The sequence below is a fragment of the Pteronotus mesoamericanus genome, unplaced genomic scaffold (genome assembly GCF_021234165.1).
Source record: "Pteronotus mesoamericanus isolate MK-2021 breed Mesoamerican mustached bat unplaced genomic scaffold, CSHL_Meso_final contig_105, whole genome shotgun sequence".
Lineage (NCBI taxonomy): Eukaryota > Metazoa > Chordata > Mammalia > Chiroptera > Mormoopidae > Pteronotus > Pteronotus mesoamericanus.
This window is the reverse complement of record NW_026555006.1, coordinates 13,091,879-13,106,193: the sequence shown is the minus strand read 5'-3', so window position 1 is coordinate 13,106,193 and position 14,315 is coordinate 13,091,879. Positions and strand designations below refer to the sequence as shown.

The 14,315-nt window shown below is 35.5% G+C and overlaps 1 protein-coding gene across 1 annotated transcript in view; it reads left to right on the top strand.

Moving 5' to 3' along the window:
• The window catches only part of ITGB3BP (integrin subunit beta 3 binding protein), a 63,432-nt gene that overhangs the window by 14,889 nt on the left and 34,228 nt on the right, over positions 1-14,315 (top strand). Inside the window, exon 3 of the mRNA XM_054574177.1 lies at positions 12,857-12,992. Coding sequence (XP_054430152.1) covers positions 12,857-12,992 — 136 coding nt within the window. The remainder of the gene's footprint in view (positions 1-12,856; positions 12,993-14,315) is intronic.

The window sequence follows — 14,315 nt, the reverse complement described above, 5'->3', positions numbered from 1 at the left end:
CTTTCAGTATACTCACCGTGTTGTGCAGCCGTCAGCGCTATATTAATTCCACAACACTTTTGTCACTGAAAAAGAAACCCCATGCCTCTTAGCAATTAGTCCCATTATCCCCCTTCTCTCCTTCCCTGGTAACTACTAATTTACTTGCTGTCTCTGTGGATTTGCCTCTTCCAGACATTTCATACAAATGGAATCATACAATATGTGGCCTTTCGTGACTGACTTCTTTCATAGCATGATGTTTTCAAGGTTCACATTGTCTCATTTAACAGCACTTCATTCCATTTTATGGCTGAATGATATTCCTTTGTATGAATGCATCACCTTTGGTTTATTTGTTGCTCAATTGAAGGACATTTGAGTTATTTACACAATTTTTAACTATTATGAATAATGCTGCTATCAACATTCTTATACAAAGTTTCATATAAATGAGTTTTCGATTTTATTGATTATATACCTAGGAGTGAAACTGCTGGTTATGTGGTAATTCTGTCCTTAATTTTTTTTAAAAACTTTCACACTCTTTTCAGCAGTGACTGCACCACTTCACCTTCCCACTAACATTGTATATGACATTTCCAGTTTATTTAAATCCTTATCACATGTTGTGATCTGACTTTATGATTCTAGCCAACCTACTGGGTATGAAGTGGTATCTCATTGTGATTTTAATTTGCATTTCCCTCATGACGCTGAGCATCTTTTCATATGCTTACTGGCTATCTGTATATTTTCTTTGGAGAAATATCAATTCAAATTCATTCTCATTTTTTAATTGGGTCATTTGTCTTTCTACTTTCAAGTTATAAGAATTTTTTTATGTATTCTTAATACTATACCCTTATCAGATATATGATTTGCAAATATCTTTGCCAGGGCTGTGAGTTGTCCTTTCATTTTCTTGATAGTGTCCTTCAACTCACAAGTTTTAAATTTTGATGAAATCCACTTTATTAACTTTTTTTGATTGCTTGCATGTTTTTTGCAAGGGTGGGGGGGGGTTCTGTCTAAGAAACTGTTGCATAATGTATGGCAACACAAATTTTTACTAAGTTTTTTTCCAAAGGCTTTATAGTTTTGACTCTCATGTATAGATCAAAGACCTAACTGAGCTAAATTGTGTATATGGTGTAGATATTCAATTGTCAAAGCACTATTTGTTGAAAGCTAACCCCATTGAATGGCGTTGGCACAATGTTGACAATCAATGGATGATAAATATATTGATTTTTTCCTAGACTCTCAAATCTTTCCTATTCATCTATATATCTGTCCTTATGCCACTACCACACTGTCTTGATGACTGTAAATTTTCAAAGTAAACAAAAAATTTTAATTACTATAAATTCAAACTCAGGAAGTGTGACTCCTCCAACTTTTTTTTCTCAGCTTACTTCTGCTATTTTATATCCCTTGCAATTCCGTGTGAATTTTAGGATCACTTTATCAGGGTCTGAAAAACAGGTATTTGGAGTTTTGGTAGGTATTACACTGAATCTGCAGTAATTCTTCCAAACTATGAAAACAGGATGTTTATTTCTACTTTCTTTTACAATATTTTTTCAACAATTTTTGTGGTTTTGAGTATACAAGTCTTATATTCTTTTGGTTAACTTTATTCCTAAGTATTTATTCTTTTTGATGCTAATGTAAATGTTTTTATAATTTCACTTTAGATTGGTCATTGCTGGTGTATAGAAATGCAACTGATTTTTGTGTACTCATCATATGTTGTACAACTTTGCTGGACTTATTAGCTCCAATTTTTTATTAGATTATTTAGGATATCCTATATATCAAATCATGCCATCTGCAAATATAGGTAGCCCTGCAAATATAGCTTCTTGCCCTGGCTAGAACCTCCATAACAGTGTGGAGAAAAAAGTGGCAAGAGCAGACCTTGTTGTTTTGTTCCTAATCTCAGGGGGAAAGCATCCAGTCTCTTACCATTAAATATGATGTTAGCTGTGGGTTTTTCCTAGATGCCCTTTAACAGAATGAGAAAGTTCCCTGCTAGTCCTAGTTTGTTGAGTATTTTTATCATGAAAAGATGTTGGATTTTTGTCAAATGCTTTTTCTGCATCTACTGAGATGATCATATGGGTTTTTTCCTTTATTGTCTTAATATGATGTAGTACATTGTTTGGTTTTTATATTTTGAGCCAACCTTGCATACACAGGTTAAATCCCACTTGGTGATAATATATAGTCCTTTTTATTTGTCTCTGGTTTTGGCTTGCCAGTATGTTGAGGATTTTTGCATATGTATATTTATAAGGGATATTGGCCTGTACTTTTCTTTTTCATGTGATTTATTTGTCTACTTGCATCAGAATAATATTGGCCTCCTAGAATGAGTTAGGGAACACTTCCCTATTTTTGAGAAGGATTGGTGTCAGTTCTTTAAATGCTGGTAACATTCACCAGTGAAGTCCCTAGTCCTGGCTTTTTTGTTGTTGTTGTTGTTGTTGTTGTTTGAGGATTGATCCAGTCTCTTTTCTTGCTATTAGTACAGTTTGATTTTCGATTTCTTGTAGTATCATAGATAAAAGATAAAAGCCAAAAGCATAAAGCTTCTGAAAATAAACCTATCTTTCAGACGTTAGAGTAGGCAAAATTTCATACAGCACAAAAATACTAACTAGAGGGAAAAAGGAGTTGATACATTAGACTTTATCAAAATTAGAAATTTTTGTTCTTCAAAAGATACCATTAAGAAAACAATTGGGCAAGCCATAGATTGAGAAGAAAATATTTGTCATACATATATCTAACAAAAGACCTGTATCTATACTATATAAATAAGTAGTTAAAAAAGACTGTGCAAAAAATATAAAGAAACATGAACAGACATTTCACACAAAAAAAATAAAATGGATAATTAGCATATGAAAAAGTGTTCAACATCATTAATCACTGGAAACACAAATTAAAACCACAAAGGGATACCATTTCCACCCACCAGAATAGCTAAAGAACAACAAAACAAATTTCTAAAAAACAACATTATGACTAAAACAACACTAAAGGTTGGTGAGGATGTAGAACAACTGGGACTCTCATTTGTTGATGGGAATTTAAAATGATACAGACATTTTGGAGAATTGTTTAGCTTTAATTTTATATATAGGAAATAAAAAATATCCATCCACAGTTTTGTTCCTAGGTTTCCCAAAGAAATAAAATATCATATCCACAAAAAAGGCATGTACAGAAATTTAATTTATAATATGTGAACTCATAATACGTGAACTTAATTTATAATAAGTGAACAATTTCCAAACTGTAAACACACCAACTGTTTTTCAGCAGAAGAGTAGAAAAGCACGTACTGGTATATTTACCCATAGGAGTACTACTCAACAATTTAAAAAAAAGAACAAAACAAAACCAAAAAACACATTACTACCACATAGAAGATCTCAAAAACATGTTGAACAAAAGAAGCCAGACTCAAAAGTTATGTACTTAATTTATATAAAGTTCAAGAATAGGCAAAACTACCTATGGTTATGGGAATCAGAAAATGGTTGCATCTAGGCTGGAGAGTGGAATTGAGCGGAAGGGGATAAAGGGAACCTTCTAGGATGACTGAAATGCGCTTTATCTCGGGTGGTATTGGTGGTTTCATCAGTATATATACAATTGTAAGAACGCTTCAAGCTGAACACTTAAGATCTGTGCATTTTATTTTATGTAAATGATACTTAAATCAACAAAAATGTGTTTGAGGTAGAATTCACTTTACATTATAAAAAATATGAGAATATATGAAGAATGATGGGAAACAGCCATGATAAGATTTCATTAAAAACTTCTTCAGGATTACAGTGGAAGATAGTAACAGAGTAGTAGTATCAATTAATATTAAAATTAATACTCTAACATCATAAAATTAAGGTACAACAATGAGCACAAATAGAAAAATTAGCATATGATCTTTTTAGCCAATCTTTAAAATTTTTTCTATTGAATTTTTTATGAAAGTAAAATTTATATACCGTGAAGTTCAAAGATCTTTAGTGTACAATTCCATGTGAGTTTTAACAGATGTGTACCTCTGAATCAAATACCCAATCAAGAAATAGAACATTTCCATCACCACAGATCTAATATATTGGTTATATTCTTTCCTTACTATCCTAGTAAGATCAGAGGTACGTTCAAGAAGCTTTTATTCTCCATAACTACCATTAAAATAATAAATGAAATAATAACAAAACCACAATGTAACTAGAACCATTAAGGTTGATAATTGTGGCAGCTGATCAGAAGTTGGTTGATATCTAGGACTCTTCCAGGAACTCTAGGCCCAAACTGTGAAAAGTTTTTGAGACAGCTAATATTTAGAGTTTTCTAATGTAAATTCGTAAGTACTAATTATTCATAATAATATCTTAGGTGAGATAACCTAATTAAACCAGTATAAATTTATAAAGACTTAGCTTCCTTTGGCTGCCCTAACTTTTCTTTTGTTTCTGGTTGTCCAAAAACCTATAGTACCTGTGTCAAGTACCTCAGTGATAGCATAGGCCAGTAGTTCATAGTAGTAGCAGATTCTTAATATCCCATAAGTCATACTTAAAGAACCCTTAGTTAGTGCTTCCAAGGCTGTTTATAGTAGGTAAAAATAAAATTCAGGCATCTTGGTAGAATATGCTTTAAACAAGGTGACGAAGCAAGCTACAATTTGTGAAAGATATTGAAGGAGAACATCATATGTATTTGAAATTATGGAGAGAAAATTCATTTCTTTTTTTTTCTTTTTTTAAGTAGAAAAATCAATGCCCAAACCTTAGTTTTATTAATGTACAAGGTTTGACCTTTTCTTACAAAAAGTGTAGTGACATTTGGGCTGGTCATATAATTTTTTTTAAATAGTTGTGGTAAATAAATATCTCTAAGGAGTCACTATATATTATAAGCAGTTGTAAATTATTAAAGAAGTAGTTGTGACTTATCTGATTTTTATTTTCTTTTTCTAAAGGATCTGGTAGTTAGCACTCATCATTGCTGAGTGGAAAGAATGCCAATTTTCTCTCAAGCCTCAGTCTTCTCTTTCTCTTTTTAAATAATTTATTTTTCAATTATAGTTGACATACAATATTATATTAGTTCTGGGTGTACAACCCAGTAATTATACATTTATATAACTTATGAAGTGATCAGCTCAATAAATTTACTACCCATCTGACACCATATACAGTTATTACAATATTATTTATTATATTCCTTATGCTCTATTTTACCTCCCCACGAATATTCTGTTACTACCAACTTGTACTTCTTAATCCCTTCACCTTTTTCACCCATCCCCCAAACCCCCTGCCACCTGGCAACCATCAAAATGTTCTCTGTATCTGTGAGTCTCTTTCTGGTCTGTTTGTTTATTTTGTTTTTTAGATTCCACATACAAGTGGAATCACCTGGTGTTTGTCTTTGTCTGTCTTATTTCACTCAGCATAGTACCTTCTAGGTCTCTCCATGTTGTTACAGGTGGTAAGATTTCATTATTTTTTTTATGGCTGAGTCATTTACCATTGTACACATGCACCACTTCTTTATCCATTTATCTATTAATGAACAATTAGGTTCTTCCATGTCTTGGCTATTGTAAATAATGCTGCAGTAAACATATGGATGTATATGTCTTTTCGATTTGATGTTTTGGGTTTCTTCAGATAAATACCTGGAAGTGGAATTGTTGGGTCCTCCTCTGTGTCTTGTTATAGCCTTTGTTTTAAAGTCTATTTTGTCTGGTATAAGTATTGCTACCCCAGATTTTTTGTTTGTTGACATTTTCATGAAATCTCTCTTTCTATCTCTTTATTTTCAGTCTGTGTGTGTCTTCATCTGAAGTGAGTCTGTTGTAGACAGCGTATTTAAAGGTCTTGTTTTGTTTTCCATGCAGCCACCTTATGTCTTTGATTGGAGCATTTAGTCCATTTACATTTAAAGTAATTGTTGGTAGATATTTGTTTATTGCCATTTTATTCATATTTTTTATCTTTTCTTCTTAAAGAAGACCCTTTAACATTTATTTTAATAATGGTTCAGTGGTGAACTCCTTTAGCATTTTGTTCGGGAAGCACTTTATCTGACCTTCCATTCTAAATGATAGCTTTGCTTAGTAGAATAATCTTGGTTGTAGGTCCTTGTTTTTTCATTTCTTGACTGTCTCATGCCAATCCCTCTGGCCTGAAAAGTTTCTGATATCTGAAAAGCTGAGATATCAGCTGATGGTTTTTTCTTTTCAAATTAGCTTTTATTAAGAATTACACTGCTTGAAAAGGTATATCATGAAGAATTTGAAATTAAGTTTTCTGGATAACATAATTGACATTGACACTTATATATGCAGAAAGAGTTTATGCTCATAATATAAAAACTTATATACCAGGATGACATTTAGTTTTATGGTTTGGAGGATTTTTTTTCCTTTTGTCTCTCTTTTAAAATTATATTTTGTTGTTTATGCTATTACAGTTGACCCCATTTCTCCTTTTGCCCCCAGCACTCAGCCTTCCATCTCCCTCAGGCAACCCCCACACTGCCCACCTTCTTTCATCTAGCTCCCACCCTCCTTCCCCGCCCCCACAGCTGTCAGTCAGTTCCATGTATCTATGCCTGTTTCTATTTTGCTCGTTAATTTATTTTGTTCATTAGATTCCTCATATAAGTGAGATCATATGGTATTTGGTCTTTCACTGACTGGCTTGATAAATCAGCTCACAGTCTTATAGCTTCCTTGTAGGTAACTACTGCTTTTCTCTTGCTACTTTTAAGATTCTCTTTGTCTTTAACCTTTGGCATTTTAATTGTTATGTGTCTTGGTGTGGACCTCTTTGGGTTCGTCTTGTTTGGGACTCTGCATTTCCTGGACTTGCGTGTCTATTTTCTTTATACCAGGTTAGGAAAGTTTTCTGTCATTATTTTTTCACACAGGTTTTCTTTTTTCTTTCTCTTTCTTGTTTTATACAGCAGTGCAGTTTTCAAGTATATATACTATTATGTGCTTTTCTGTAACTCCAGAGGTAAAAGAATCACCTTCTTCAATCTAATTCAGATTCAGTGATTTGATCTTTTATAATGTCTTTATGAAAAGAATAAAAGTGAGAAACTGTCCTTTACAGCTGGTTTGCAAATTCCCCAGGGAAATAAAAACCTCCCATTGAAGGCTACCCAGACAGTTGGGTGTCGGTCGGTTAGCATCACAGTAGCACATTCTCAGCATCTCCACCCCCGACATCCTGAGGGGCCTGCTTAGCCCAGGAGATTCCACCCCCAGCAGGACAACTGGAGCACACCCAGCACAGTACACCCAACACAGCACACTCGCAGAACCTGGCAGCCGCGCACCACCCCAGTCGGCTCTTGGGATGTGCAGCTCCTGGGGCTGGCAACCTGTGATCTGAGTGGCAGCCAGTGAAAGCTCGGTGTGGTATGGAAGGGCCTGCAAAGCCAAGGCCCTGAGGTCACATGATTGAATAAAGGCAAGGTTCAAGGAGTTCCATTCGTAAATCTGCGTTCAAGCTTAACAAACTTGAAGCTGAGGGCTAGTTACATGAGGAACTCAGTAGGGTCCGGCCTTGACTTCCATGTCCAGGCCATCCATCGCGCCAAAGAAGCTGCGTACCCCAGTGGGTCTGAATGCCAATCCCAAAGAGAGAGCTCCAAAGGCTTGGATGGTATGTTTGCAGGAGGCAGGGGCCACCAGCAGAATTGTGTCTCCCAGCAGCCACACCATGCTCAGCCTTCGCATCCTTCCAGCAGTCCCGTCGCCTGCCGGGGTAGGGAATTTGCCGCCACTGACTCCAAACACAGACCTCCACTCGCAGCTCGGAGAGCACATAGGTTTTCAATTCCTTGCTTTCTCTCTACTCCTTGCACGCCCTCCCCACCCTGCACAGTGCAAATATTGGTACACTTGAAGTTGTCCCAGAGGCTGCTTATACTATCCTCATTTTTTGTTCATTCTTTTTTCTTTTTGCTGTTCTGATTGGGTGTTTTCTGCTTTTTATCTTATAGATCTCTGATTTGATCCTCTGCTTCAGCTATTCATTGTTGATTTCCTATAATGTATTCTTTCAGTTAACGCATTCTTCATTTCTTACTGGTTCTTTTTAAAATGTTTCTAGTTCTATTTTTTATGTTTCTTATCTCTTTGTTCATGTTCTAAGTTCATCTACTCTTCCCCTTAGTTCATTGAGCATCCTTATGATCAGTGTTTTGAATTCTGCGTCTAGTAGATTGCTTGTTTCCATTTTGTTTAGTTCTCTTTCCAGAGTTTTGTTCTGCTCTTTCATTTGGGACATGTTTCTTTGTCTCATTTTGGAAGCCTCCTGTGTTGGCTTCTGTGTATTAGGTAGAGCTGCAAAGCCTCCCAGTCTTGGTAGGGTGGCCTAATGGAGTAACTGTTCTGTAGGGCCCAGTGGCACAGGCTCTCCAGTCACTCAAGTTAGTCTATCCAGGTAAACACCCTCATAGGCTGCATTCACCTTCCTGTGGTAGTTGAACCTTGATTGCTGTGGGCACATCGATGGGAGGGATTTACCCACAGGCCACTTGGCTGGCGATGTCCACTGTGGAGGATCTGCTTTGCAGGGACCAACTCTACAGAGCGGACTCACTTTAGTGAGGCTCTGGTGGCTGCTGATTCTGCTCCCCACCCCCCACCCCCCTTTAAATAAGAGTTTATTTGAGCCAAACTGATGACATAAGCCATGGAACAAGATCTCAAATGTTCCTAAGAATAAGTTTTGCTGCTGCTTTTATGTACTTGAAATTAAGGAGGAGATGTAAGGATCAAGGAAGGGGTGTAAGGAAGATTAGAGAAAGTAAGGCAGGGATTGGATTATAGGATATTTAACAAGATTATGTGCTATTTTGAAATGCCAGAAGTAATACCTTACTTCTGGCATTTCAAAGGTATGTTAACCTAGATAGATGAACAGGAACAATGGGCAGGACTGCTTTAAAACCTTTCACTAAAAAAGTTTTAGACCTGGGTTGTGACCACCCACCATGACTTGCCCAGCTAGGAATTTATGATTAGATCACCCTGTGAGGTTACTTTTCATAGAACTCCTTTATTCCTCCACAGTTCCACCTTTTGGATATAATCAGCCCTAAGGATGCATTGATGACCAGCCTATTGGCCGGGTCGTATGGTCTCGCAGCCCTTGGAAGGTTCATTCCTAGAAAGTCTCAGTATTGATGTCTTGTCGACCACTGGAGATGGGATCTGAGATGAGGGAGAAATTTTTCTAAAAAAGGGAAGGTAAATGGAAGGCAATCAGATCTATGGCCTTCATTGTGAAAAAGATACTCTGAATCACTTCTATCTTATAAACTATCATGATCCTAGTTTTTTACCTTTTCATCTTTCTGTATTTGGTATTTAGTATAATATTGACATGAGCAATGAAAAGAATATTAACAGGTATCTCATACATGTTCAGTAACCATAAATGGCTAGACTAAATGGAAAAACCCAAAGAACAAGTATAACTATTAATATGACTAATATCATTAGCAGACAGGTAAAGACAATCAAACAAAATGGATTCTGAGTTCACATCAATCTGTAAGTAAACAAGCCATGTTAATGTCTTGGGATAACTGTCTCCTTTTGGTGTTAGCTCCTCATCCTCAAGGAGTCTTTGACATGGGTAGATGTTCATTCATGGTTAGGAACCTGAGAAGATTCTTTCCAACAAGGTCAGAGTATGTCTTTTATTAGATGTCCTTTCCAATAAACTACGTTGCCAGGTGGCAATCCACCAACCATCTTTAGTCTTTGTCTTCTGGGACCTCACCAAGTTCACCTGATGTGAGGCAACGAGCCGGTGGGGGCACAGTGGGACCTTGCTTATACCTAGCACCAGGTCCGGCTCCATGGGGTGATCCTGGGTGGACTTCTTCGGATTCCTGCCAGCTACCAAGTAAATTGACACCAAACCTGTGGAGAATTTTTATAAGAGTTTATTTGAGCCAAACCGATGACACATGCCAGGGAACTAGATCTCAAATGCTTCCTGAGTCTGCCCCTTGTGTGTGTCACTTGTGGATGTGGTCAGGTGGTGCTTGGCTGTGGTCTGAAGCTGTCCACTGGGTGCACTGACTCCGAGGCCACCCAGAAGGTGCAGCCCAAGGTCAGTCATTGTGTGTGCCCTGCCCGGGGCTACCCAGCATGAGCTACAAAACAATCTGCATATGGCTGCTATGTGTGCTAGGCTTGGAAGTGCCCAGAAGAGGCTAAGCTGCGAATCAAGGCTGGCTGCCGCTAATGCCAGGTCAGCAGCCACTTAGCAAGAGGTATGTGAGGCTCCCTGAGGCCAGGTGCTGTTTGAGAGATTTTAGAAAAGTCCACAGCAAGAGACAGTACAAGTAGTTTGTATGGAAAAGTCTTGCCAAACCCCAGTCTTCTTAACTCTTCCTGTTGTGGGAGACTAATCAGTAGTCCTTCAGTGCTTGGGGATGGTAGGATGGAAATTCTCAGATCAATTCTAGGGTTACTTTCAAGTACCTTTAAGGTTTAAAAGTTAGAAGATCTTGATACAACTTTCAGGGAGAAAAAGAAAATCTTAGAGACTAAGATTATGCCTTCGTGTATATCAGTAGACAGATATATCAAAATACTTTATTTACTATAGAATATTTAGTGGGAAAGTATGTATTACTCTATGTATAGTAATTGTAGACAGGCATTTTTTTCTTTTAACCAATACAGATGACCAAAAAAGAAAGAAAGCAAAAGAGACTCTTCAGTGTTTTTAAGGTATGGGAAAATATATACACATACGCACACATGCACACACAAAGACTTATTTTATGAAAGCTAGAAAACTGTTTTCAAGGAAAAATGTATGATCTACAGTTACAATGTTTAGATATTTGGCAATTGGAAAAAATAATTTTTTGGTGAAAATAGGAAAACAGATCGACATAAATGTACATTAGGGTAGTGACTTTCATTTCTTGTACATACACAGTGAAATAGTTCTGGGCAATAAATTCTTGGAAAAGTAGGGTAGGATTGGATAAATGTCATAGTTTATGACTGAATACATATAAACAGGTGAAAACTCAAGATGGAGAGGTAATAATAACCCCCTGATAAAGAGACTTAAAACCCTTTCACTCTACAAAAAAAGATTGTGCTAGAGTTATAACTTGATATTATAGTTTGATTTTTTAAAAAGCTATTGGTTACATTGTGGCTACTGTGGGTACATAAAATAAAGAATGGAATGCCCTTGTTCCCTCAATTCAAAGAAGTATTTATCTTTTAAAATCTTAACTGTGAAAAAATTGATGCTATAGGTTTGGGAACTAATAAGATTATTGAAAAATGTGACACAGCCACTATTTCTGCCATGGTGTCTTTAAAATAAAAAATAGTTGATAATGGAGAATTATGTAACTCTTTCAAGACAGCTACCAAGCTAAAGTTCAGTTCTACAAGGTTGGCAACATACGAGTCTTCAGACCTTTCCTTTATCCCCCAAACACCCTATGATGTCTGTTTTATGTCTAGATTTCAGGTTTTTCATACCTTTTATTTTCACTTACCTAAGCCTCATGCTGCCCCCTCACAGGAATCGTTCTGTGAGGTTACTGCAGCTCACTTTGACTTCCTCTCTCTCAATTTCTTTGGCACATACACTGCCTTAATACCTCTCCTCTGCTGTGTCTGAAGCCAGAAAAAATTGTTCTTTTTGTATACATTAGTTAGCAAGTGATGGGTAATTAGTAATCATTATGGAAAACAAGTTTAAAGGGAATTCAGAAGAGCAAGCAATTAATAGTGTGGTAGTGGGTGTTCAGAGGAAGTGGACATGAATGGTGACCAAAGAGAGACTAGGTCCCAGGGAAGATAAGATTGAGAGGGCAAAGGCCCAAATGTATGTCGCCTAGATGCTTGGACTATAGGTGCGATTTAATATTGGACGAATGAACTAAGGAATGTATGTGTATAGTGGCTTGGTCAAGTTTATTGGACTGTACTTTCATTTTATTGCATTTATTGGGGTGATACTGGTTAAGAAAATTATATAGATTTCAGGTGTACAAATCTATAATGCATCATCTGTATACTGTTTGACTCAAGTCATTCATTTATCACACATTTTTTGAGTTCTAGGGTACAAAGATGAAGAAATGATATTTTCAGGAACTCCAATTTTAGTGGGGCAGACAGAAATTTGTAGTAAACAATTTGCTAACTCCAGTGGGAAGTATGCACAAGGTCTGTGAAACCACAGAGGAGGAAACTGCAGAGAGGACTTGTGTAGGAAAGGCTGGATTCTCAAAAACCTTAAATTCCAGACTCAATTGTTTGGGCATTATTTTGGTTATCAGTAAGGCAAGATACTGTGACAGAACAACTTTGCGAAGGCTTAGACCGTACTGATCCTTGCTAGGATTTCCTTGTGGGATCTAGTAAGAGATTAGAGAGTTTCCCTGACCTAGCCCTATAGTTATACTTCAGGTTCAGCTGACAGCAAAAGTTAGGATGTAATTGGGAGAGTCAGTCATCTCTAATTAGTTTGGAAGTACTATCTCAGAAGGTAGTAACTCTTTAATGTTAACATTTTATAAATATCAAATTGAGATGCCTTAAAAATATACAAAATATATACATATGGAGACCTATAATGTATACATATAAAGTGTATACATAACTGGAAAAAATAGTGTGCATTTTGAAGGTGATAATTGAGTGTGTTTAAAATCCAAAAGAAAGAACAAGAAAAAGAGTATTGGTTGAATTTTGTGAGTTTTCAAAGGTATTTTCAAAGATCTATAACTAAACATAGTATTTTTGTCCCAAATTAATGCTTATTTCCAGTCATTTGGTCCTTCAAAAATCACAAGGAAGAAAAGTATTATGGATTATTCTCCAACAACTGGAACTTGTCGAATGAGCCCATTTGCTTCTCCCACAAGGTCTAAAGAACAAGAGCACAAAAATGGACTATCAAATGGTTAGTTAAACATGCTTTTTCACTTATTATAATATTTTTCTAGTTATTGGTTAAATCAGAATTTTGATTTAAAAATATATGGATATTGCTGCAGCTGAATTTTCTCTTCTTTCTTAAAGAATTCAACATAGAAAAGGCTAGAATATAGATATTACTTTGGACATAAATGTAAACTTTCTAGGTACTTATTTTAAAATGCTACTGCAGACTTTGTTCCCTTACTATCCTATCCATTAAACAGAAATTATGGCCTGACTGCCTTCAGCTACTATCAATTATAATGGTTACAGATATGCCTCTTAACAAGCTATCCATCATGTGCATAAATTAAAGGGCACATAATTCAGGTACCACTGCACTATACAGTTTAAGAATGATAGTCTTAAATGTTATTTTTATACATGTTGTCCATTTAGTCTTATCCACACTTTGTATATCTTTATATAACTGCTTTAATTATATTTCATTCCCTTCTTTTCCTTTACTATTTTAAATGTATTTTCAAAAAGTTTGTAGAATTTTCTGTAAGCAAATAACCTAATTTAACATGAAATTTTTTTCTTTTAAAATATCGTCAGTTTAAATTTGACCATATATATTTCTTCTTCTCTGGTAGTTTATTGCTAAAATGTTTATTTAAAAGATATAGAAATCTAGACTTTGTAGGTTTAATTTTTAATATTGGAAAAGGTTATGAATCAGTGACATGTCAAGTTTCTATAATATAAAATTTTAAGTAGGCTTAAATTTAATAAAATACATTTTAGATATGATTAGCCTAATTCATATTTTATTGTTTCACATTTATTGAGTGCTAAGCATATACTAGAAGCTGCATAGAAACAAAGAAATCTTCTTATTTTACCTAATTTGTCGTAATGAAACCCATAATGAGGCCTTAAACTTTTGAGTGACTTTTATTTTACTTTAATCAAATGCTTTTTATGTTAAAGCTATTACTATTAGGTTTGCTTTAAAAAAAATGTATGTAGATGTATACATTTTCTTCAAGTTCTGTACTTCTGTTTTTTTATACACTTGATATATCTTATATTTCAAATTAAAAATTAGTGCCTTAGAGATGGTACATTTCCATATTGAAATGTGAATAGGTTTTAAGTGGATATGTACTCAATTTCCATATTGAAATTAAATATGGACTTAAGGGAACATTCCTTTTGCCCATAAAAAGATTGGTCACATGATTCCAGTTGACATTTAAGTGGATAATTATCACAGATTATGGTACTAAGTAAGCTCTTTTTTAAAAAGTCATATAGCAAGGGTTCCTGGGGAGCTGCTAATATTCTGTTTCTTAACCTA